Source organism: Poecilia mexicana, unplaced genomic scaffold, assembly GCF_051168715.1.
Source record: "Poecilia mexicana isolate PSO_F unplaced genomic scaffold, ASM5116871v1 scaffold_13, whole genome shotgun sequence".
NCBI classification, from domain to species: domain Eukaryota; kingdom Metazoa; phylum Chordata; class Actinopteri; order Cyprinodontiformes; family Poeciliidae; genus Poecilia; species Poecilia mexicana.
In genome coordinates, this window is record NW_028263382.1 from 10,884,960 (window position 1) to 10,911,806 (window position 26,847).

General features: G+C 37.5%; 1 protein-coding gene across 1 annotated transcript in view; it reads right to left on the reverse strand.

Annotated features, from left to right (window-relative positions):
- Window positions 1–4,446: 4,446 nt before the first annotated feature.
- Window positions 4,447–26,847, reverse strand: part of lhfpl6 (LHFPL tetraspan subfamily member 6) — a 63,675-nt gene continuing 41,274 nt past the window's right edge. Inside the window, exons 3-4 of the mRNA XM_014981235.2 lie at window positions 11,539–11,637; window positions 4,447–5,230 (exon numbers count right to left, since the gene is read on the reverse strand). Coding sequence (XP_014836721.1) covers window positions 5,112–5,230; window positions 11,539–11,637 — 218 coding nt within the window. The 3' untranslated portion in view covers window positions 4,447–5,111. The remainder of the gene's footprint in view (window positions 5,231–11,538; window positions 11,638–26,847) is intronic.

Here is a 26,847-nt window from a genome sequence, read left to right on the forward strand (position 1 = left end):
AGTAAATTTCACCTGTACTTATTTTCTTTTAAATTTATTTATTTTCTTGGCCACCTCAGAGAGAACATCAGCTCAGCCTTTTCAACAGAGCATAATTCCTAATCTGAATTGAAAGACAAATCACATTTGAGTGCAATTAACTAAATATCTATTCAATCCTGTGACATCCCAACTTGTAGATATGGATAAATGAATGTTGAAAGGTAAAGATCACAAAATGTTTAAGTTCTAAATGGTTACTATTCTGGTGTAATATTCACTTTGCAATTTTAATAGCTTTAAGCATAAATAGTTCAACATTTCCCTTTGAGCAGATTGGCCTTTCAGAGCAGCAGGGGAACAATCAGGCAGAGGAAATATTCATTATAAAGAATCAATTCATGTAGATTTTTCTTTTAGTTCAGCTGCAAAAGTTTATCTTTCCAAAAGTAATTTTGAAATTAGCCAAGTATAGGAAGATAAAACACAGGCAAACACAAGAAACTTACAGTCCTGCACAAAAGGGTTGAGCTATGTTTCTTCTCCCTAGATTTTGCATCAAAGAAAATAAACTTTCTTGGTTTTTGGTCTCGAGATACAGTATCGCTTGGTTTTTGAAGGTGTTTCAAAGTGTTTCTTTGGGGACTTGCTGTTTTTAAGCTTATTTGATGTTTGCTCTTTCTAGCTGAAAACAAGCAAGATAAACAAGAAAAAAACAAAACAAAAACCAATGGGGTTTTCAATAGCAAAAACATGATGAAGGCTTCTAAATGTATGGAGTGAAGAACATTATTTCTTCATGAGCAAAGAACCAAAATTGAAATTGTAATTTCTAGAAATTTTTCCTAAAAGCAAAACTTAATCCTGTTTTTTGGCCGGATCTAAACATCACAGTTTGGAAACAAAACAAATATATTTTTTTTTTCAAAGAAGTTATTAGCCCAAACATTTTTGTTCTTCAAAAAAACCCTATTTTACAAAGAAAATGCAGCAAATGAAAATTATATAATAAGTAAGGCTGTTTATGATTCTAGTCGTAGAATCATAAACACCATACTTGTATTACATAGGACTTTCCTTATACTTCTTTTTACAATTTTTTCATTTGCAAATTGCTTTTAGATAAGATCCACTTGTTCAGGAAATGTTCTTGTAATATTGATTGTTGCATAAAGTTTCAAATTACCATTTTTACATCATCATTGAGGACAACTTAGAGAAACTATTCAGAATTCAATTAAACAATAAATCCAGATTACAAAAAGTTTATTTCTTAACCAGCCTTCAACAATCCTAACAACATTAGCATGGTTGTGGACACGATTTTAATTTTAGTTTGTTAGATTATAGTTTTGTGGTGTCAGATTGCAGCTCTGTCCTGACTGACACCACAAAATTTGACCACATCGCAAGAGTCCATAAATCACTACACTGGCTTCCTGTTTGTAAACTGATGTATTTGAAAATTTTATTGATTCACAATGGATTTAATGGTCTGAATAAATTGCAAAGCTATCAAATATGAATCGTGTGTAGACCAAAACTAAACAATGGCAACATTTAGTTGTATCCCTCCCATCTATAGAACTAACTTTCTGAAAACCTTAGATTCAGAAGCTACTACAAATCAGGATGGAAAACTGTTTACTGCAGCTTTCTAAACTTTTCCTTTATTTGTTTAGCCTTTTATTTATTATATTTCTAACTGACGAGCAAGTGTAGTTTCAATGTACTTCTTTTTATTGTAATTTCCTTCACCTTTGTTCCTGTTTTTCCCTTTAAAGCACTTTGAAGTACATTGTGTTGTTATGATCCGTAGGTGTTTGAATGTTCGGGTTCAGTTACTGTCTGCTTTGATCATTTCTTCTTTGTTTATTTTCTTATATTTTTCTATTTTAGTTTTTTCATTGAGCAGAACACAAACAGTTCTCATTGTTTGTGTTTTGGGTTTGTTTCGTTAGATTCGTATTTATCTCTGTCTACTGTTCATGTTTAGTTTCCTGTTTCATTCTCTTTGCGACCCGTCCCAGATGTCAATTACTTCTCCAAATGCCCCAGCCTGCTCCCTTCCCCAGCTGCATCCACTCACCTGTAATGAGCTCTTCTGGTCCCTTTAGTCATTTCCGCCTCTCCTTTAGTATTTGAGTTCCTCTTTCCCCTTCTACGTTTTCTGGATCTTTTCATTTACTCCATGTTTCCCGGTTTTGTTTTTATTTTCTTTATTTTCCTGGATGTGTGCCCAGGGCACACATCCAGCTCCTGATGTTTTATCATTCTCATTTTAAGTTGTTTTTTCAGTTTCATTATTAAATACACATCACTATGGTCCTACTGAGCACCAGTCTACATTTTGGTCCTTCCTCACACTCGCAGATCATAATGTGTAGCCTGGGATGATGCGAGGCAAAAACATATGTATGACTTAACTTTATATATCTTAACATTATTGATCTTATCCTTCACCTTAGGTGGCTTTAAACAATGATATAAAATTTTGGCTCATATGAAGCAATATTCTGAGAATAAAAGAAAGTCCATGAGCTATTTGCAAAGCACTAAACGGGGAACTCTGACAACACGGCACCCTTTTAAAAATGTAAGGCTTTGTACAGCTAATTGAGTCTCTCTCAACTTCTGTGTATCACTCAAGAGGGAGCAGGAGGTTGGTTGTCTGTTTTGAACAGCATACATTTGGTGATGACTCAGTTCATTCGTCACAGTTGACTCTCCAAACAGACACAAATAAAATTCTGTTTTATTCTTTGTATTGAATCAGAGAAAATAAACTTTTTTCTAGGATTCATTTCATTTCAGGAAATCTTAAATATAAAAGAGTATTACAGGCCTGTTGAGCTTGTGATTGGTCTTGCATGAAGAAAATGAAAGGAAGAAAGGAAAGGAGGCGTATTAAGTAAAAGTGACTTTTTGAGACTAGTGACAGCAGCAATTAGCAAACACCTCAATCTGCATGTCTGCTGAGCTAAGAATGGAACCATTTCTCAAACCATTGCTCCTATGAACCGCTGTAAATGACTTAATGAAAGAGCATTGTTATGATGATGATGAAGTTATCCAATAGGCGAAGTGTAGGCGCTTCATAAAGAGACAGAAGTCCAATTTTGAGGAGTCAATTTATGAAGCCAAATTTCTTTTAAGTCATGTTTTATATGTACAGCACTTCTGTAAGGTAATTGAATGTAACATAGTTACTTGATTGTGCTATAAAATGGTACTATGTGCCTGGAAAATACATATTGCTCTTTAAAATGTTTATCAACTAAGACAAGGTTAAAAGTGATGCCCCCTTTTTAAATCAGATAGTCATTTTAAAGGACAGGTCTTTTAATAAAAGGAGAAATAAACATCTCTGGGATGATCTGTGGATGCAAGAAATGTGTGGTCCTCCCTACATAACCAAATCATTCTGCCTAGAGTAAACAGATTCACTTGTCAGTCTCCATTCATGACTATTCCAAAGGAGTTTTGATGTTGCTTCATGAGAGCAGCTGTACTTTCAAGTTTGCACACATTTTGCATGTTTTAATACAATCATCCTCCGAGTTCTCACACTGAAGGGTTTGCACCCTGTCAGTCTGAGGTACGGGGTGTCGGAATCAAGGAGTAAGCGCTCCGACTTGACCCCAATACGTCTGCCTCTGCTGATGAGGCAGCTGGTTGACTCGCTGCAACAATCGCTGCTGATATCAATCAGCGCCGTAGATCAGAGCGAGAGGGAGAAGGAAGCAGAATGCAGAGGAGCTGTGCTAACGTATTAAACATCAGAGCGTGCACCCAGAGATATTTCTCAAGTGAGAATGGAAGGGAGGGGTGCGTGTTTCCATTTTCTGCTGGATGCTGAGCATTGTGAGAAAATGGAACTGCTAATGAGGGCCAAATGCATTGAGAACAGTTGCATTGTAAATGAGCTGACTTTGTGTACATGCAGGCGGGGATAAGGTGTTTGTTAATCAAAGGAGGAAAATATCGTGGAGGAGTAAACAGCTGAAAATAGAAGGTGAAGAGCTGGGTGCAGCTCGCTCCTCTAATGACACATACAGCCGTGGTAACAGCTACCGAGAGGTTATCGTTGTTATTCCCGCCATGCATTCGGGTTCAGGAACTGTGAGATACCCCCTGACACTGAGCTGGTAGGCTGCTGGGCGCAGAGCTGCTCAATTTCCCAGGGTGTGATTACATCGCAAGCTTTGTCTGGACCACTTTGGGGCTTTGAAGTTGAGAAACCTGATCAAAAAGGCAAATTCTCTGACTAGAGGTCATGAGATTTAGCTAATCAATAACAGGGAAAAAGTTAGATTCACAGAGCTCTCATATGTAGCACATGCTCCTAAGATAAGGAAGTTGTGGGAAAGGCTCTTGAGGAATGCGAAGGCCTTCCCCATTTTGCTCCAGGGCGTGCTTTAGTCGCTGCAGGATTTGTGGAAAAAAAAAAAAAAACACACTTGAAAGCAGGATTTAATTAAACATTTATTTACAAAACGAAAAGCATGACAAAGAATAATCTGAGAGTGAATACAAAACACGTGATAACATGATAAAATACATTACCATACACATTGTATATCTTATGAACGTGTTAAATAAACTCTGCTTAAATGTCTGATATTTGAAAATAGGCTGAGCCCAGGGAGAGAGGCGGCCAATTTTCTGGACTGCTTTACATTATTACAGGTATTATTGCATTTCAGGTTGTTTAAGGCAAGAATGGGAGACACAGAGGAGGTGGGAACACTTCAGGAGTAATGAGGGAATATATTTTTATGCTCTTTACAGGCCACACCATCACGTTAAAATTAATGAATTGAGAAGATATAGATAACAGAAATAAAGGAAAACATAATGTAACAACTTTACTAATATGCTTGGTCCATACATCTTTCATTTAGGAACATCTTTTAAGAGAAGTGTTCAGAGCCATGTGTGTGCTGCATTATGAAACAGTCCCTGCAGTCGTCGGATGAGACGCGTCCCCAAGATTGTGCAGAGCACCGTAATGACTTGGCGTCTGCGGTGCCTGATGTGCTGTACTTGTCTGAGTCCACACGGCTGGAGTCCCCTCCCATTTGTCGTACCGTCCCAGGTCTCAGTCTGTCCCTTTCTCTCCGATTCTCTTGTCAGTACGGGTAATGCTTCTGCTTCTTCCCGGCAAAGCAGGACAGCCAGGTGCAAAGGAGCATGGCGGTGGCCGCGCCCGCCCCCGTGCAGTAGTATGCCCAGCCGATCTGACAGGAACCTGCAGAGCAGAGCAAGGGATAAACGGAGAACATTATTATTATTATTTTTTTTCTGTCTTGATTTCAGCTGCCTGTGAAGTTGGGTAGCTTCTTCGATGTCAGATATCTAAGAGAAAAAATATTGGTAGATTGATAGATATTTTCTGAAAGTTGTATAACTAGCAGGAAAAAAGTAAACACAAAAGTAAAAACTTTAGCATAGCATAATTTGATGTTAATTTTGTCCTAGTTACATGACTTCTGCCATATTTCAAAGGTTTGTTAAAGCAGTAAAACAATGGTGTTGTATTTCTGCTCATGTATTACATGACAGATGGTTGGAGCTTTTATAATGATGGTGCATAATAAATGAATACTTTTTCTGCTAGTATATATCATGATGTATTACAGATGGGCCAAGTGGAGAGTTCCCCACCACATTCACATCAATTATGTAGAGAACTGCACCTTTTATAATGATGTAATAGACTCTCTGCTTCAGATTTCCTGCACTGCAAAAAATTCAACATAATAGTTGTAGTTCAGTTACAGCGCTGAACTAAAAGTTTCACAATAAAAAAACACTTATTCTTCCATCCTGGTAAATGAGATATAAGACTGTTAGTATTTAATGTTGAGGTTTAAGTTGATCTATTTATATACACAACATACACTATACTGTATTTTATAATCCCGAAAACTATAATGGTCATTAGCAAACAACAGGATTTTAAAGATACATCTCTTTGGATATTTAAGAGAACATTGGGGAAGGAACATTATACATAATTTTATGATTTGGTGATTATATTTATGTATGTTTTTAAACTGCCTGTGAGAGTTACATTGCTAAAATTAATTGTGTCACTATATTGATTATTTTTCTAGCAAACTGTTGGAAAATCTATTATTACAAAAAAAAAACCCAAACAAACAAATAAATCAAATTTTTGACAGGTGTGCTGAAACTGAAAGATTCCCTGCCTCTTAAACAGCAGTTAGAAATGTTTCATTAAAAAAAAAAAAGCATAATATGGTATATAATCTGTGTGGTGTGTCTTGGGTATAATGTGGAATATGTTTGATCATAACATGTTAGTGTGAGTTGAAAAGAATGGAGCCAGATGCTTAACATTTTTGTTCAGGCAGCTCCTACATTTCCCTCTTGCTTGTGAGAATCATTAAAACGAAAGTAAGGAGCATAGCTTAACCTCATTCTCCAACAGTTTGGTATGTGACAAATTACTGTAAAGGACGTTTAGGAATGCTTCTGAAAGCACGACGTTACTGCAGCATGTGGAAGTAACTTTTAGAGAGGCACGTTTGGAAAAAGTACGCGACATTCGCGTTTGCTTTTGATGTGTCGTAATTGCTGCAACAACTATCCATAGCTATCTTGCTCATTTCAGAATTCAAATGTTTTGTGAAAAATGGGACAGATTAAATGTCTGACCTCATACCAACACATCTGTTGTATTAAATATTGATTTTAGGCCACAGATCCATCCACCAATCCAACTCAAGAGTCTTGTGTTACTTTAAGTAATATTTTTGGCTAACTGAACTGTGTTAGCTAAAGTTGATGCATGCATAACCAATAAAATATACACCATAATGTTATCATCAAACAGAGATGCTTCAAGAAATTGGCTAAAACTTAAAAAACGAATCTTTTCCAGTCAATAAATATGCCAAACCTAAGAGTTTTCAGGTTACACCAACAACAACAACACACTTCGGTCCCAGTGTTGTTAGTAAGTGAAGAAGACTCAAATTGAACTATTTTAAATACGTAGCATGTAAAAACCTCAGTTTAATCTGACATATTCAGACATGTTTACACATTGTTCAAATAAAGAGAGAGAGAAAACGTTTCAAGCAGAAAGCAGAACACAAAACAGCAAAGTTTATGTTTTATCTTTTTGAGATTTTGACCTCTACTATTAGACATGTTAGATTTGAAAAGCTACATTCTCAAAAAGAATACAGCTAGACTGCTGTTTCGATATGACTAACTAACTAACTAACTAACTAACTAACTAACTAACTAACTAACTAACTAACTAACTAACTAACTAACTAACTAACATTAGTAAAATCATATTTTTCTGACCTTCCCTAAAACTCTGAATTTCCATTTAATTAAGCTTTTCTGTGTTACTTCCCTTCCTCTCTCACAGAGTCTCATGGTGTAATGTCACCCCAGCTCATGAATATTTAATGATCAGTCACAGTTAGAGGGATTTGCTGAATTGCACCAACATCAAATAATATTGTTGGTGGATGTCACAGCTTTTCAGATCGTTTTACCAACATTGTACACCCGACAAAGCCTTGGAATCAACATCAGCTGCTTTTTAAAAATATCATAACATTGTGGAATCTGTTCTATGAGAGTGTCATTCTGATGCACATTCAGTAATAAAACTGGTAAATATAAATATATAAATAATTGTGAGGAAATGGATAGTGATTTCAGCAATAAAATTGAAGTGTCTATGTGGTTCAATCATACCGACACCTTGACCAATAATTCAAGAGTAATGACCTTTTAAATATTTAAAATCAGATAGTGGACTTAGAGTAAAATTTTTAAAAGCTGAATAGGAGTATTGCCAATTATGCAAAAAGCTTGTTTTAAAAGATAGTATGACCTCAAATTGGATGTAAATAGTAAGTATTGCATGAACAAACCCTGTCACTTGTGTTCTCAGTGCAGAAAAAACCTTCAATGATCAAATACAAGTCTCACAAAATATCACTTCCATGCCACTTGTACAATTATCTTTGCTTCATTGTCACACTCCATAAAAAAATAATGGCCATTATTCATAAATATTTTTTTGTGTTTATGATTTTAAATGATCAAAGTGAGAATATTTCATTTCCAAATACCCCGTGTGGTCAAAGCAGAGAGAAGTTTTTTTTTTTTAATGCTTCTTTGTGTTCAGATCTTGAGATGCAACACACACATCCAGCGCTGGTGATCTCCAAAGGCATTCTGAACTGTCGTCTACACTCCTCATGATTAATAAATGAGAAAGAGGAATTAATTTGTGTGAAGATTTGTGTGAAATCTGCTGCTCGCATGGGACAAAAAAAAAAGAAAAAAAGAAAAAAAAATCATCAGCCTGTCATGTCGCTTACGAGAGCAACAGCAGCTACAGTCTAAAACAAGAAAAAATTAATTTGCCGGGAGCAGCAAATGACACTGTGAAGCAAGCATGCTTGTTAACAATAATGCTCAAACAGTCTGCTATTTCAAAGAGGAAATCGCAACGTGAGAAATGGATACCAAACATAATTACCTCTGATGGCATGCTCTGGATTTATTTGGGAAGGTAGCTAATCAATGAATAATTGCGCTGATTAATATGGAGAAGGTTGTTATATATAGATCCCGTCAAATTCAAATGTAGACATATTGACAGCTGTTGACTATATGAAGCCGTAATTTGTTTGACACAACCTTTTTTTTTTTTTTTTTTTCTGCAGCGTTGGCTGTCTTTGAAAGCTGCAGACAAGGAGAACGGCTAGGAGAACAAGTATAATTGGTGCTTTTTGTCTTGTTAAAGGACACGGTGTTCACTGATCTCTCATCCAGCTGTTTGGGGTAATTTGTCATCACAATTACTGACAGAAGAATGTACTCTCATGGCAGTTTGTGTAAACCGATGCAAAAGTAAACCTATTGATTCATGTTCTAAAACGTGACTTTCTTTGTATTCATGTCAGGGAACATGAAAAGGGGAAGACAGGTTGTGGTGTAGTTCACGGTAATAAAGAGATACGGTGTTTGGAGTCAACCGACATCTGTCAGCAAGCTCTGCGTGCTTATATATCATCTATGATGTTGTCTGCTGAAAGGAACCGCAGCCCATTCCCTCACTCAAAAGGCTGGTTAGCTTTAGAATTAGCGCAAGCCAATCATGGGTGGGTCATTCCTAATAAACTGACCTTTACTTTATGTGCCCTTTATGGTTTTCCACAAATATAACATTAACCTGAAAGTTCCTCATGTATCTAAAGCTAATCAGCAGCTGCTTAAAGGCCAACTGGCTTGCAGGGTGATAAAGTAGAAACTCCAGTGAGTAAACAAAGCACAACTTATGAGCTTGTTTACATGTTTATTCCCTCTCAGAACCTGCAGTCCAGTACCGGCTATAAAGTCTGCTTATCTTCCTTGACGTATTTGAATTTCAGAAAGATGGTTCTTGCCTGCTGTCCAGAAACAGAAGTGACAACATGCAATTATTGCTGGCCTATTTGAGGGGAACTAAATATAGCAGAGTAGTCTGGCATGTCACTGTTTTCACCAGGGCATTTATTATTGGCATGACCTCTGAAGCAGAGGTCATGCCATTACTTCCTAAACTGAAATTAAAGCTTTAGCAGGAATCAAGAGGAGTTTAAGTTATTTTAATCTGTCTCGACATACTGACATAATAAATATTTAGAAATTTTTTTTTCTCCAATAGTTACATATTGTAGCTTTAATTTAATGATGTAAAGTACGCCCCATTAGTCGGCAGTCACTTTTGATGTGAGAATGCAGAAAAAAAGCATTTGTAGATTTGCCACCTTAACATGATGGCGGGGGTTTGTGATTCCCCCTGCCATTATTGATGTTATGGTTTCCTTTATAAAATTAGTCTAAGAGAAAAGGTCCGAATAAGAGCTAAGGTTCAGAGATTTGAAGGAAGAAAGACAGCATTTGCACATAAACAATTGTGTTTATGATTCTGGGCCCAAAAATAAAGCCCACAGGAAAAAATGTGGACTAATGGTTGGTGTAAGTATCTTTCTGCCTTTATAATTCCAAAAAGCAGTGTTAAATATCTTTCTAATTGTCATGTAGTGAACTTCAACATTCACACTGCTGAATCTTGAACAGCAAAATAAATAAATAAAAAAAAAGATATTTTAAACTTGAGAATAATCTTTCTCACTGAAGAATGATGGACTTCAAATAGTTTGGGGATGGTCTCATAATCAAGATTGATAGGGCATAAAATTGCTTCTCTAAGATCATTGCTAATGTCTGTCCTCCGTGACATTCATTGTGTTTACACAAGGCTGTTTACTCCAAGACAGCAAAAGACAAACCTCCTGTTTTAACAGACGTGGTCAGACAGATAATGGTCAGTTATTCATGTGCATTTGGTTAGAATCAACTGTATATTCAAATGCAAGTTATCTTTTCCCTTTTTTGTTTTATTTTTGTTTAATTAATAATACAAATGTGGAAATTATTATGTATTTTTAGACAAAGTCAGATGTTTAGAAACTAGTAAGGGACAGATGAGTGTAATTATATTCTATTTAATGGGGATTTAATTCATTTTTTGAAGAAGTAGGGTATAATGGCACTGTCAACTAAAATAAGTTTCCTTTTTTTAAGTTCCAGCTGGGCACGATGGTAATTAAATGGCTGTTTCTGATCTGTGATGTTTCAGTGACTTGATGGTGAATGTACTTCTTAAGAAACATTTTATGTAATTTTTAACACTAAATAAAGGTTGTTTTTTTTAGAAGCATAGATAAATATAATAAAGGTTTATATTGAACATTTCCAGTGCTGTTGTGGAGTCTAAAATCCATTCTCCATTCAAGTGTCCATTAGAAAAGACTTGAACAAATTACAGAATTAATTTGAGAAATGTCATTAAAATTCAACACATAACTACATTTCCTATTTAAACACATCCTGTTTGTCAATTGTACAATCTGAGCTCCAAATGTCGACTCTAAACACAGCCCAATCAATCCAGCCTAATGAGAAATTTCAAAATGGATTTTCTTGCGTTGTCTAAATCCTACTAAATATCTCTCCCTTTTCCCCTCTGAAGTTTGCTGATTGTGCAGTTCTTAATAAAATATTTAAATGAAGAAAAACATTCAGCACTATTTGATTAGCATCAAATATAGGAGCAGTGAGATGAAAAGATCTCCTGCCTCCCAAGTGTCTGATAAAAAAGCATATTACTGTCTGTGAGTTAGACCTGATAATGCCAGCTGCATACAGAGCGCAAGTCGAGTTCCTAGTTATTCTCGGCACATATTTATAGCCGTAACCAGCAGCTCACCAGCTAGAGGAGGATCGGCTGACTTTATATCATGAATTTTAAGCAACAAGAAATCATGGCTCTACAGAATATGACAGCACGAGAGGCAGGTGTCTGTTTTCTGAAAAAAGAAAAGAAAAGGGGGTTGTGTGTCATTGGTCAGACACAATACATATCTCTTTCCGAGATTCTTCACTAATGGGACTAAGACACCCAGTAAGCACAAGACGAATTCATGAATTAATGAATTTGTAGTTTCTTACCCAGTTTAAACTGGCCGGAGCTGTTGCTGCAGGTCTGCTGGACTTCTTCACTGTCCCATCCCAGTGGATAGAGTGCACAGCCTGACCCAATGAGCAGACCTAAAGAAGAATATGATGAGAAAATGATGAGGCGGCTGCAGTGGAGGAGCCCATCACAGGGGACTCAGAAGTATCACAAAACATGGCTGGAGGCTGAGAAGGCACAGCTTATGAAAGGAAACCTGCATCAAGGGCAGACTCTCATAATTAAGCTCCTGGAGGACGGTTGGCATTGCGTTATGGATGGATCCCTCAGGGTTTACATAATTTGGAAACCTTTCATTGATATTAATAAAAACACAAAGCAACATGTTGCGTTTTCAACATTGTTATTTCATTATTAACTGTTTGGAAAAGTGTTCATGCCACTTTGACGTCACGTTCAATTCTGAATATTCAATTTACTTCATCTGGATTTTATGTAGTCGACTTACACAAAGTATCACATAGTACTAATAATTTAGTTGTATTTTTATACACCTTTTTATAGAAATAGCATGCCATGAATTTATTTGGACAAGGTATTTTTTAGTTTCTAAGATAGCCCAAGATTGATCGACTGAAAAAAACCATCTTGAACATGTTCTGTAGATTTACTGCCTCCCCTGACATAGTTGGCAGCAAACTGTGCACACAGTTTCCTATGCGTTTCTTCTATCTCCACTTGGCAAAGGCCAGATTGTTTGTATACATGAATAATTGTTGCCCTGTTAATAAATTAACCTCATTTCACCTAATCAGCAACTTTTTCTTGAACTGTCTGAACTACAGTGCAAGCTCCACTTTTGCGAATGATTTTTGTAAACTCTTTTCATTTCACTTCCCAGTTATGCACCACCTTTATTTGTTTATATTATAAAATTCCAACTAGATAATTTGCAGTCTGTATTTACAACATGTTAAAATGTGGAAAAGGTCACGGTTTATTTTTACAAGCAACAGGAAAAGGAAGGATTAATTTTTATTCTTTGTTTTGTCCATGCCAGATACCAGTTTGGGCACAGCAAGCCCTAAAACCATCCCCCTCCAAAAAACATTCTTTGTAAAATGACACGGATTGCGATTTCACACTTCATTCCATTTTTACTGCAGCAAAACAAAGCACTCCTCAGCCAGCGAATCATCAAACTCGTGCAAATTAACAGCAAACATTATGCAAATCGCTTGGCAATTTCTCACACAGGCAAGAGTGAAAAACACAAGCGTTTTTTTCCCCCGCTATGCAATAATTACTGTAAAACTCAGGAGAATCCTTGAGGGACTGCTTTATGTCAGTGATTAAAGAGACTTATGACTGTGCTTAAAGCTGCTCACAGAGACAAGAGTAAAATCTAGTCAAGGCCATTACATTAAGGATTAATATCCTCAATATTTGCCTGTAGCCAGGTCCTGACAAGTTATTCCCTGAATGTCAAGGACTGTCTCTTAAAATTATCCTGTGGGGGCCCCTTGTAGGTGGCTCTGCCATCACATTAGCCTAATCCTCTCTGATGCGTCTGCCCTGCTATCAGTTTTGGGATGTGAAGATGGCAGCTGAGGAGAAAAAAAAAAGAGAAAGAAAAAAAAGAAAAGCAAGAAAGCACTGCCTTCCAACATGATTAGCTGTACCATCCAGGGCTGCCTTATTACATCTAGACTTGATAAGAAGCAGAAATTAATCCACATGCTAATGGAGATGGGCCGGACAAACCAACTAACATCTGGGGCGGAGTGGGAAAAGTGAAAAAGACATCTGTGTTTTCTCCCTCCCCATCAAAGTCAAAAGGACAACGTGTTTCTGATGCAGTTGTGTGAGAAAAACAGAGTGTTTGACTGTGGTAGTGTTGCTAGAAAATCAATTCAGTGAAACTCTGGCATACTGATGAGAGCAAGGGGATATAAAACAGGCTTTGGCCAAGTCTGTATCATTACAGCTGAGTATCAGCGGCGGGATCCAGGGGTATTCACATATGCAATAACTCACCCATTTCTCTTCAGAGCTTTAAGAGAATTTCAGATTAGTCTTTGCTGCACCCCGAAAAATTACAACATTTAGCTGAGCATGCAGGAAGAGTAAAACATAAGCAGAGCGCATTAATCCCTTGTTCAAGCAGCCGCCGTGTTATAGTGATAAACCCAACACCCACCATCCTGCTGGGTGGAAAAACACACATAAACAGCAATTTGAATATTTTCAGTTATATAGTGTGATTTAATGTGCTAAGATACAAGGTTGTAAGCATATAGACTGTAAAGCCAAAGTGATTACATATGCATGACTATTATGAAAGAAAATCTCCAATTCTCTTTTAAGTGCAAGACACAGATGCACCAGCATGTAATCAAATTGAATGTCTCTACAGCAATTCAGAGGATAAATAAAAACAAATGTGTGATTAAGAAAAATATTATGTAAGCTTTCAAAGAGCAAAATGTCCATTTCTTTAAGAAAAAAAGCTCAACATGTCTGCTGAAAAACAATCAAACTATTAAGTCGCTGTAGACACAAAACACACAAAAAGCAAATAAAAACTTTTTAAAATTGTTTCCAGATGAGGTGATTGAAAGCCAATTCTAAGAAATGGGACCAGAAAAAAACATCAGCAATGACGGGTTTAAACTTCTCAGCATCCCTGGGAAAGGTTATTATAGGCACTGGTTTGTGAATAAACAACTGTGGGAGAATGACAAAGAATTTGAATTCTATAAATGTCAAAAAGGCTTTAAAAAAGCACTTGCAAATTTTTTTATACCCTTGTTTAGCTGAGTTGGTGGAAATGTTTGTATTCTCAACTAATAGTCAAGGTCTGAAGCTGAAAAGTTGGGAGAGTTGCTGCTCTGGCATGTTGGAAAAAAATTATCCTACTGATTGTCGCACCTAATTTACACTGCATGCTTCTCTGCTCCACTATGTAATGGACTCCACAGTAATTAGACACCCATTATAGTCAGGGAGAGCGTTTACACTGCCTCCACAAAGCTGCGCATGACAGCGCCATGTGAAGCATAGCCACGTCGCCATCCGTCAAAATTAGGACCGAACCTATTTTCCTGGACGCCAGAGCAAGTATGGAGTCCTGTGGCCTCCTGGCCATGGAATATTAACCAGATCTTACCCAAGCATGATATATGGTCACTTGTCAGACTTACGTGTGCTTTCTGGATGCTTACATCCTTGTTCTTCGACTGAATTTGAGGGGGTGATTGCTTCTGCTGGAGTATGGGGTGCCCAAGATTCTTTTAAGTGATACACAGTCCCTGTACAAGCAAAGAAAGACTTGTGTCTACATTCTCGGCACAAAGTTGAGTGTGTTTCCAGCGGGCGTTGGATTCTGTCAGGGCTGCCATTTCTCCCCAATGTTCCCTGTAGTTTTTCTGGACAGGATCTCAAGGTTTACTGTGGAGAGGCAGTTGTGTGGTTGGGGAACCTCTGGGCTCATCTTTGATTTTTACCTGTGATTTGGTTCTGGTTAAATCAAGCGAGGACTTTCAATGTATGGAGGAGTGGTTTGTAGTCAGAATGCCTCTTAATGGAAAAAGGAGAACTGTTTCTTCAAAGCAGGGGTTTTGTCTTTGAATCAGTAGGAGGAGCTCAATTGCTTTGTTGACGATATACTAGAGTGAGAGCTGACTATGTTGGTTGGGGTCATGTGTGCAGTAATGCAGGTCTTGTATCAATCTGCCAAGATGAATGAGTGGATACTGTAACATGACATATACATTTTAACTCTAAAATCTAAATCATGAATGAATGGATGGATAATTTAAAAGCAGAAGGAGAATTCTCACTACAACAAATGTATTAGTCAATTTCTTTCATTTGGCAAAATCAGAGCAGGTCAGACTACAAACTGTTGCTGCTTCCAGCTATTTTAAAATAGGAACTCTCTGATCCTGCAACATTTGAGTGGGTGAAATCAATGTAAGGGCTCACAATTTACCATGACACCATTAAGACAGACAAGGCATAGAACAAATCACTGTGGGGGCAGACGAATAAAAATATGAACGAATCACTAAGGTGTAATTCAGGTCTGTGTCTAACGTGGTCCCACGTTCCTCGTTTGGCTTTTATCTGTTGGATTTATTTATTTTTTCTGGAGATGGATAAATCCAGCAAATCTCATCCTCCACACTCAGTATGCGGGTTATTGAAAACTGGAGGTAGGAAAGCTGCAGACTGGGATGTGGGGAAAAGATTAGTAAGAATATAAGACGTTCTTTCACAGAATGTTTGTGAGCCAAAATGTTAAAAACATGCAGAGCTCTCAGAAGCAACTACCTTTAGGCTGTGATTTTGCATGCACGCTGCTGTGCAGGGATACTTCCTGTCCTTTTCAGCAAAGCTGACACCAACACGCTACAATTTGCACAAAAGAGACATTTGGGGATTTGTTTCATTTCACGTGTGCTTGTCAGCTGCTGGAACACCTAAGAGTTTCTGTAGCCGTTTGAGCCACAAATGAGTGCAGACCGGGAATTTCTTTAATGGGTTTGATAACCCACCAAAACTCTATCTATCTATCTATCTATCTATCTATCTATCTATCTATCTATCTATCTATCTATCTATCTATCTATCTATCTATCTATCTATCCATCTATCCATCTATCCATCCATCCATCCATCCATCCATCCATCCATCCATCCATCCATCCAGTGGCAGACTGTTGGTACCCCAATAACTAAGACATGACTGTAATTGAAACATTTTTCAAATTTATAGTTTACTTTGCTTTATAATAGAACTTTGTTTTATAGACAGTTTTCTCAAAGGCATGCCTGGAAAAGCTCTTTCTGTCATACAGATGGAGAGTTTACTAAACTCTTCTGGGACTTAAAGTAAAACCGAGTGCTTGGGTCAGTGCGTGAGGTTAGGCTGCTTAGCTTTAAGGTGATACCAAGGTAGCCCTCAAGTTACAAGTTACAAAGCAGAATCCTTTATTTTGGCTGTGGTCATTGGGTGTGGGGGCTTGCAGTGTTTGGGTGCTGTGAGGTGGCTTGCTGGGTTGTTTGCCCTCTGCTGCCTCATGGCGCTTACTGTTTCAGACCTATACCTGCCCCATGCTGCTGTATTTGTAGGCTTGTCGCGATTAATCATATGATAAATAAAATGAGCTTGATAAATCAAAATGTGGTCGATAGTTTCAAGGTGCAAGATTGATTGTGGGGAACTCTCGCATCGGTTACTAGCCAGGCTCATGGAGTGGTACCACAGAGTGCAGTACGAAAGCCCCAAGAGCAAGAGAGTAAGCCAGGAAATACTGGTTTAAAGTGAAGGAACACATTTGAATTCAAACCGAATGCCTGTGGTGAGCCACTCAACCTGCAAAGCCGGCATCTTGCATTTGTTGCAAAACAGAAGCAACTAAGCATGGAAATACAACAAACATGTATCAGCACTTAAATTGTAATCATCTGATGCAGGTTTCCAAGCCTGGAAAAAAAAAAAAAAAACTACAACCACATTGACGGGTATATACATGACAAACAAAACACAAAAAGGTCAGACCAAAAATGAATACAGTTTATTTAAACGATAAAGAGATGCTGCCCTTTAATTTCATTATAAAAACAGGATTTCAAAAACTGCTAAAAATATTTGATACCCAGTACACAGCAGTAAGTGTAAAAGTTTGCACTTTTTATTAAAACAAAAGTCCTAATTGGCACTATTGCCCGGTTTCCCAACATAAGCCTAATGATTAATATATTTTGAAGGGCAAGTTTGTTTACAGTGACTTCATAATCCATTTTATTTGTTTTTCATTTGTGTATTTGTTTGAGATATTTAAAATGTCATCCAGTTCCAAAGCTAACTTTTCTTTAGAAATTAGTTCCTTGATCCTTGAAAGAGTGTATTTGCATTATTACGGCATTTTATACTGTTGATTAGAAATGATCTCAAAACAATAATATTGTTGTTTATCGCAACAATTTCATTAATTGCCCAGCAAAATTTGCTACAGTCACAGGTCTATATATTTGTTCTTCAAATGTGCAGACTTTTAGGGATGGCTCCCAGGCTTGGTTGAAGTGCCTTTGCTAGAGTCTCTATACTTTGACTTCCGGCAACATCTGCCTTCATATCAGCGCACAGATCAATAGAGGAGCACGCACCATTACATGAACAAACAACAAAGCATAATCCAAACCAAAACGCCAAATTAACAGAGAAACTTTTCACCAGACACAATCCAAGCCCATATAGACAATCTAGGGAGATTGTGTAAAAACGAATGGTCCAACTTTGTAAAAAGAAGTCATAGTCAATATCAACAGGGTTTTTGTTAGAAACAATTCTTATCTTTATAGAGAATTGCTAAAAAATAAATGAACTGAAATGAAAGAAAAATGGATGGTATTTTCAGATATTTTTATCATGAGACCATGCCAAGAAGAATTCATTTTAAAGCTTTTTACACATCTTTGCCAGGGGGACCAATAAATGTAGCAAGCGCTGTACACTTAGTTCCCTGGACTCACACTTTCTGAAAACTGCAATGTGAAAGCAACAAGATTGAAACAACACTAAAGTCTTCATTTTAATACACTTTTACCATTTGCAAACCAGAAGTTACATTTAGAGTTAAAATCCTAATTTCCTTCTGCTACTAAGAACATCCTTAGAAATAAATCATCATCAGTACGGACAACCAGATGTGTACTTAGTTTCTTCCACCAAAGCACATACTGGAAATCTCCCCTTTTCACAAACAACTTAACTTTGCTTCAAGCAAAAGGTCGTCTCATGATGAAATTGTTGCAAGACTTCACAAAGCTACCATGAGGATAGTTCAGGACAGATTCAACAGAGGGCTGTTTTGTAGGCAACGCTGCTGCTCCATCACACTGTAGAGCAGGACGAATTATGAAAACTGACAACACTGTACTCTTTCTGAAAGGTTTATGGTGATTGCAAATAACTAGTTTTCTTTAAAAAAGCATCAATAACATCAGTTAAAAGTTTCATGTGCCTTCAGCTTTCTGGGAGTTTATAAAAGGGTCCATCAACACATATCTTGGAGAACTGTTTACTTTGCACTATGTGTTTTGCCAATAATCAATGTTTTTTTTTGGGCTCAGTTGCTATGGCAGCCAGCTGATACTTGATGGAGTTCAGTGGAGGAGGTGAGGAGGAAGAGGAAAGGGTCAGAATGAGTGTGCCATGCAGAATATAAGAGGGCAGGCCAGCTTATTCACAGATTGAGTTTCAATTGATCTATGCTCAGTCATTATCAGGCTCACTAATGGCTCCTATGAAAGACTCATGTATGGACTGTGAAAGAAAGAGAGTTATGTTGAATAGACTTAACCTGATACAATCAGCTGCACGTATCCAACATTCAGTTCATGAGTTCTGCTCTAATATAGCAATCTTTATTCTTGCCTCAGATTTCATCATCACAGTCGAGTTGAGTTTTGAAAGGGAGGTTTGAATGCTTTAAAAAGCACACAGAGGCGAGTTTTATTCTTCCAGGGCTGCGCTCTTTTTTTCTGTCAAAGCTTTTTACCTGAATGAAAAACTAACCCCTTTTCATATCCCCCCCCCCAACATTTTCTGATTTGCAGAGTGGCGATGCCTTTTGTCCGGCCCTCCTGCTCTCTTCGTTGAGACCCCGGGAATTTCTTTACCCTCCTTCATACTCCGAGACAATGCCATTCAAGGTTATCATTCAATAGACCAAAGAGGGCAAGGGGGAGGAAAGGCGTCTGTTAAAGCTGGGGAGACTTTTGGTGGCCAGGGAATTGGGGTTGGGGAAGGGCTTGAGTAACCCGGATTATTGTAAGACATTCCCTTTAGGGTGTGCGGGATTAAGCAAGGAAATCTGAGAGCAACTTCAAACTGCAATATTACAGACCTGTAACAACCAAAATAACCTTCACTCTAATATATCATTTGCTCAGAGTTTATTTCATTTTTTCCTTCATGACAGCTAGTGATTTAAAAGTCACTGAAAAACTGCACATTCAGATCAGTTTGAATAGATATTGTTAGTATATCAATGTCAGACTAACATTACCCTGTCTCTTGAGAACAGGAGACAGGAGACATTTTAAATTAAATGTTGCATTGAAAACTTTTCCCATGTCGCTCACATGAAGCTTTAAGAAGTTATTTGACTTGCATGTTTAAAAATGGATTCAAATGGACAAAAAATGTCCATTTTCATCCAATTTTCCAGTCGTCCGGCAATCTTTGCAATCGGGCTGAGTCTCGGCCTAATCGTGGTGCATTGTGTAGCACTTGGGGTAACAAGAAGTGATTAACACCTCACAACCAGCTCTCCATTAGCATTTTTATGGTGGAACGTAAATCAAACCCTTTTGAAATTCTGGTGTTGAACTTTTGAAGCAGTGCCACAAGCCAAAATGATCTGAAATTCTCACAAGTCACTCACTGCAATGCTTTTCAAGGAAGTATACAAGTAGCCTTGCCTACCAGGATTAAGTGCCACAAGCAATGTAATACGTTATAACTATGACTAGATGTTGCCTGCTTGAAAGTGGACATGTGAGTAAAAAAGACAGGCAGCAATATGAATATTTGAGATTATGATCTCAAAGGAATATGAAACACTCTCTTCTTGTCAGATTTAAAGCTACGACGTGTCACAAACGCATGTACGGTACGGACCGTTTGGCTGCGTCCGAGCATCGGGCTGTGCAGTGTGAGAACATGATTTGTGGGTTATAAATGATTGAATCCTGCATTGTGGTTGTATAGTTTGAGCTGCAGTTGAATGCAATAACTGAAAATATGTCAGTGTACGCACAGCCTAAGGAACCCTCTCGGCATGTTGAGGCCTGTCCGCTCCCTTACTTGAAACCCAAGGCACACATCAACATGTTCAGCATGCACACCTACATTTCTTATCATGTTTCAATTCTCTCTGTTGTCCGACTTGCATCAACACAGTCGCTTTCAGAAGGGCTTTAAGGTATGTGGCCACTGCTTCCAGGAAAAGCTGAAGAGCTTGTCTGTTTTTTTTTTTTTCTTTGAGCGAGATGGGTATCTGGAGTTTTGTTTGAATAAAGGAGAAGGAGACGGTGGTTTGAGTGGGTGGGAGGAAAAAAGGGAAGGATTTATTTAAAGTATGAGAAGAATGTGTGATAAGTAATGTGCACAGCAAATCTGCATTATGCTACCAATGACAAGGACTAAGTGTCATTTAGCCAATAGTCTAGGCATTGATGTTGTATCAATACTTATTGATTTATAAATCTATAATACTTTACTTCACAGCTGCTGCACATCACTGCAAAAGAAAATTACCTCAAAGAACATCCACTGTTTTTGCTCTTACGTTGATTTTTAAACTCAAACGAAAATAGAGGAAACAATATCTGACCAAGGCACCATCCTCAGTCAGAGCTTTGACACAAACAGCCTCCGACAGATCACGAGGACGGCTACAATTGTCTCTAGGAAGCAAATCGCCCCTTTGCCACCAAAAAGGTCAAATTGATGACTCAGACAGTGAAATATTTGGGCATATTAATATGAAATCCTCTTTTTTCAGCTAGAATATTACAAAAAAATAACTGAATTTCATGAACTTCAGCTAAAACTGCCTGGAACATAAGCACTTAGGAAGAGCATTTTCCTTTTTACTACCATCTTACTCGGCAGGAGTTTGGTTATGTTTGACACTTTGGGTTTAGGTTTTGTGCTAGTTTTGATTCATGTTGTACTTTGATTGCATTTTTAATGATTTTATTTAAATTTATTGCAAAAATATAAACTTAAAGTCAAACACAAAAAAACAACCAAGAATACGAAGTGGTACAGTTTGGAATAAACTGCATATTCTGATAACCGATTCTTTAAAACTGTTCAAGATTTGTGAAGCATTAATGCTATTTGTGAAAACAACATTTGGTATTCTAAAATTTTCCCCCAAAAAAGTAGCCAAATTGTTATTCTTGTGAAACCAATTTTGTGTTGCTTCCGTCCCATCATTTCTTCTTCTATTAAAAAATACAGCTGAAAATATGCAACTAAATTATTTAAATTTGTGATGAAGATTTCAACTTAATATATAGTGCTGTTGTTTCAAAACATTCTCAAGAATTCACAAAAGTGTACAGAGTAGGCCAATGTAGTTAGGTCAGTCTAAAATTGCCTACCTATGCAATAACAGTTAATCCCATAGCATGTTAAACGTTGACATTTGGTACAAAATACTTTTTACACAAATGTTGAGAGTGCAAATGATGCCTAATGTGGCTGTAAACCTTTTTTTATTTTATTTCCACCTTGTGTTTGAAATGGGGCATTTTTTTTGTGTCCGTCATTGTTTTGCAATTCAGTTATTTAAAAATAAAACAAATTTAACTACGCATTTTCCCAAGTGCAAATTACACCTTATGTCAAGAGACTTGCAGGTTTTCTGCAATTTTCCCTAAGTGCCAACACGCTTGTGTGGCTGTGATGTTACTGCTTGTTTGCTTTGAAGTACAAATGAAAATCTGAACAGTGCGGCATTCTTTAAGGTAAACAGCTAACCTGTCAAATGAAGAAATGAAATTATGACTATAACTGCCATTTATCTTGCTGTCTATCTGTCAACTGTTATCCTTTCACCCATGGAAAGGATTGGAGTACGATGTGTGCTGTCATAGCAGTTGCTTTTAAAGAGGAACCTCAAAAGTACTTGAATGTTAAACATGTGAAGTGTTTTTGAAATAAGCTGTTTCTCTTCTGTCTCATGTAGATATTGCTCAGACCAAAATAATCTAATGAATTCCAGAATGGTGCCCAGTATGTGTTCACCTCATGCCTCTTTCCTGTAACACTTTAGTTTCTTTTTTCTTGTTCACCCATCAGTCACCGGTCGTGGCCCCAGGGCGGAGCGAGCTGTTTGTTTCATTGATCTCAGTTCAGTGCTATTGCTACAGGCATTTGGGTAAAAGCTGGTCTTATCTAATCACACTATTCATTTGTCACAGCTCTTGCCTAAAACCAGCAATTAATAAACACACCAATTACAAGAGCAAAATTAACTCCTGCCTCATTAAGCAGTGGTCAAAACAGCATTACAGGTCTACAGCTAAGGAGCACAAAGCACTGAAGGGATCTCACACAAACTGAAAACGGATTGCTCCGAGTGCGAAGGAAGTAATTTAATGGAGAAGATTTTCTAACAATGTAGGAAGCAGAAGGTTATTTTTACTTAAGGGCGTAGATTTCTCTTTCTGTTTTTTCACCCTTTCCAGGAAACATGGTCTCATCTGATCTCATATTGCAAAATGAACATTCTTTTTCCTCCTTAGGAGACGTCAAATCAAAACCTGAGAAGGTTCAGCAGCATCTAAGAAAAGATCCTCTCATTACTCCTACTAAAATGCAACACATAACTCTTTAATGATGCATACAGGAGAATTGGAGGCATTAAAATAGTGGGAATGTTTGATATAGAGTCTGTTTTCGCACCTGACTGCAACTACACTCTGTGCATGTTATAATCCTGTTTCCACAACTGCGTGCGAATAGTTGAAGTTTGCAACGACTCAAGACCCCCTCTGAGATTATGCCGTTTATAGCAGCATAATTTTAAAGTTCAAACACCACATATGCCTAACATACATTAAAATGAATAGAATGAACTATTTAACACTACAACAGAAGTTAACGTAATTATTTATGCCTGTTGCAATAAGCAATTAATCAATTAATTGCACGATAAATTAAAATGATGTTTCATCATTTCCATTTTGATGATTTGTTTAAGGTGAGTTTTATTTATTTAGACTTCATAACAGATTTCATGACCAGTTTTTATTTGTGTTTGAGATCCCAGTCCAGTTGGAATACCTAGTTGTCCACCATGTGACTGACACTCTCACTCTCAGAGGAAAGGAGATGGATCATAATGACCAAGACAACGCCAAGATTTGAGTCTATCATTAATTAATGCTAAAACACTCTGCACAGTAAAGCCTGTTTAGTATCAGCAGTCATTGAGTGGGAAGCTCTACTTCTACTGACATCTTCACGGTAAACGTATTTTGCAGCTGCCTACATGGACAAGCCAAATGCCTTCAGGGGAAAAAGTGTCATGGCTGTCAGTGTTACAGGTGCATTAGTCGAGGCTTGCAGAATAATGAAGTAGGACTTACTCCAAATTCCTTAACTGGACCTCAGTTCAACAGGAAGATTGTTGAAATTTAGACACAGTTAGGTGTTCCAACGAGACAATCAAAGTGTGAAAGCGATCTTAGAAATTGATAAAACATGATCATATTTGGCTTCCAATCTCAGTTGTGTTATTAATGGGTAGAGCCTAAGAGATCAGTTCAATTGAAAATGTATTTCTGAAGGATGTTCAAGCATCCAGCTGGGGTTAAGCAAGAAGCTTGTGGATGGCTAGAAAAAGAGTGTGGTTTCTAAAACATGATAGGAAATCTTAAACCAGGTTTTAGTGTGTATCTACATATTCACGCTTTTTGGACCATTAGATTCAGACTTGTGCACCCATTTCTTGACAATGTTGCATCTTTAAAGCACCACTCTTAACACAACATTCGTGCCCATGACGACTGCAAGCAAACGCTACAAAAACCGACACTGACACGTATACCAGACAGAGATGAAATTCAAAATGTGACAAGAATTCTCTCCACGAGGGAAGAGAGTGCAGTGAAGACAAGTTGAGATGCAAACAACAAAGCCAAAGGGTATGAAAATCCTCCTCAGGGTAGGATCCACATTATAGGGTCCTGGAAGTGTAGCTGTTCTAACTGGGTCATGTCTGATGTGTGGAGCTGCAACCTCCTCCCACTGACACAGCCTGATCGAGAAGCATGGCAGTTGGGTAAATATACCTAAAGCAAAGCATTCCACTCTTAATTACTCTTTATAATGATCTGTAAGCATGCTAATGCCAGGCCTTCTGGGGAGAGGCATATCAAAAGATGCTGAAGTCAACAGTGTAATATTCATGGTAATCGCATCCAAATATGCAATGAATGTTTTAGTATCCGCCACGCATTACCACCAGACATCAAAATGCCTCTCTGACAGTACTGGGGCTCATCATGTGAGCAGCTTCATACCACAAACACAAAGAGCCTCCTTTCAGAAGACAATGCAACGCTTCAGGGATCGAGCAGAAATTGACTCCCACTGGCAAGTGGACTAAGTACTTCACAGCCTGTGTTTAAAGTCCCACCCTGCTGCTTTCATGCCTGCTTCTGGGACACACACACCAACCAGGCTTAATAACCCTGGGGGGAATCGAGCTAGATTGAGCTTAAGCAGCCTTACCCTCCTCCCAAAAATCGAACGTTCACTAAACTATCAGGTCACTCAGACAGCCTGGATTTGAATGCGTGGGTGTGATATGAAAAGCATTCTGGAACAGCAGAGATCTCAACAGGTCATGAGCCTACTCTAAAGTCTCTGAATAATGGTGAAAACAATTCCACATGATTTCAAATAAACTGCTTAGAAAAACGATTTAAATTGCTCTGATTTTGTCACATTTTGTCACATTACAACAACCTTTAGTGTGTTTTTGGGGGATTTTATGTTATAGACCGACAGAAACTATCACAAATTGATCATTTTCTTTAAAAAAGAGCAAAAAAAAAAAATGCTAGAGCCTGAAGTAAACTAGAGATGGACTCAGCCAGTTGTAGAAGTAATTGCAGTGGTATGTGGGTTTCACAAGGAATTGAAGGAGTGTAAGCACAAATTTATATTTTTCAGATTTTTCTTTACAGAATGTTTTTTTTTTTTTTAAACATGCTTTTTCCTTCTAATTTATAATAATACACAACACTGTGTGGTCTTATAACATAAAATCCAAAATAAATACATTTAAAATTGTGGCTAGAATGAGGGAAAATATAAAAAAAATCTTTATTTCTTTATATAATTTTTGAAACATACCCAGTGGAGCTAAAGCATTAGAACTTATTTAACATTATGTTTAATGTTAAATAAGTTTTAACAAAACAATTTTATTTGCTTTCTTTTGACAGCTGTGTCTGCTTTTTGGATCCAAAGATGTTTCTCAGTTTGTGACGTTGTTTTCTTTTTCTTTTCTTTTTGTCACACCCTTTTTGATCTATACAGGAGAAATAACCTTTTATGAGTTATCTCTTTTGCATTGACAGAAAGAGGTTATGCAGAAGCTCAAGTAGCTCCTCTTTCATTATACGCTCTTATCGTGACATTTGAGAGTCCCTAACAATAAAAGAGAATGGCAGAAATGAGAGCACAATATATAACATGTCAAATCATCTGCGAGCAGAACAATAGGGCAACAGGAGAGGGAGACGGGGATCAGGGTATGCAGGGCATGCAGGGCATTTTGCATGGTATTGAATTGGAATAGTGATCCTATAATCATATCATAATATCTGGTTTATCCTGTCCGCTCAAGGATAAAACTTATTTCTGCTTCAGTGATTCCACAGATTGAAAATAAACAGATGTCAAGAAAAGCTACCAGTTCTACTTCATATGCTTTGCGATTATTATTCTGTTTATGTAGCCATGCGGGGAGGTAAACTGAAGGAAGGAAATGTTACTGAAGAAACTATAGCCTGCTGGGGATGGCTTACAGTGCTTTGAAAAAGTGTTTGCCCTTTTACAGATTTTTCTGTTCAGATGTTTTCGGTCACACTTAAATGTTCCAGGTTATATAAATCCACCCTTGTGAAACAACAATTGCCCCCTAAACCCAAACACTGGTTGAGCCGCCCTAGTTTGTTACTTAATAAATGAAATAATTGTTTGAAAACTCAATTTTTAAAGTGTATTTAAGTAGGTAATCTTTGATATTAAAACTTGAATGTGACAAACAAAACTAAAAGCTAAGGAAAGCTGCAGGAGGGCAAATCCTTCTACACGGCTCTACATCTTCCTGAATGAGCTTTTAAGAAATCTTTTACACAATTGCAAAATCGACCCAAGAATAAATCAAAACATTTCATTATTACTTGTTTGCTTTGCTTTGGGGATCAAAAGTGTCTTATGATACTGCCTGATGACGTGTATAGACCCTGGAGGGCTGTTTTCTCAATGAAGTGTTGTTTTCTCCCAGCCAAACATGATGTCTTTATTCTTGCTTTAAAATGTTTCTCCATATGAGTGTTTATGCAAACTGAAACTATAACATTTATGTAAATCAGGCTAGCTAGACGCGAACACTCAAGTTGAGTACTTGCAGGTGGTGTACTGATGGAGCAGTTTCAGTGAGCCATTACAGAAAATGCAGAAAACACACCCGCGACTAGGAGAAATGAATCCACTTTTTTTTCTTCTTAATGCTCCCTTG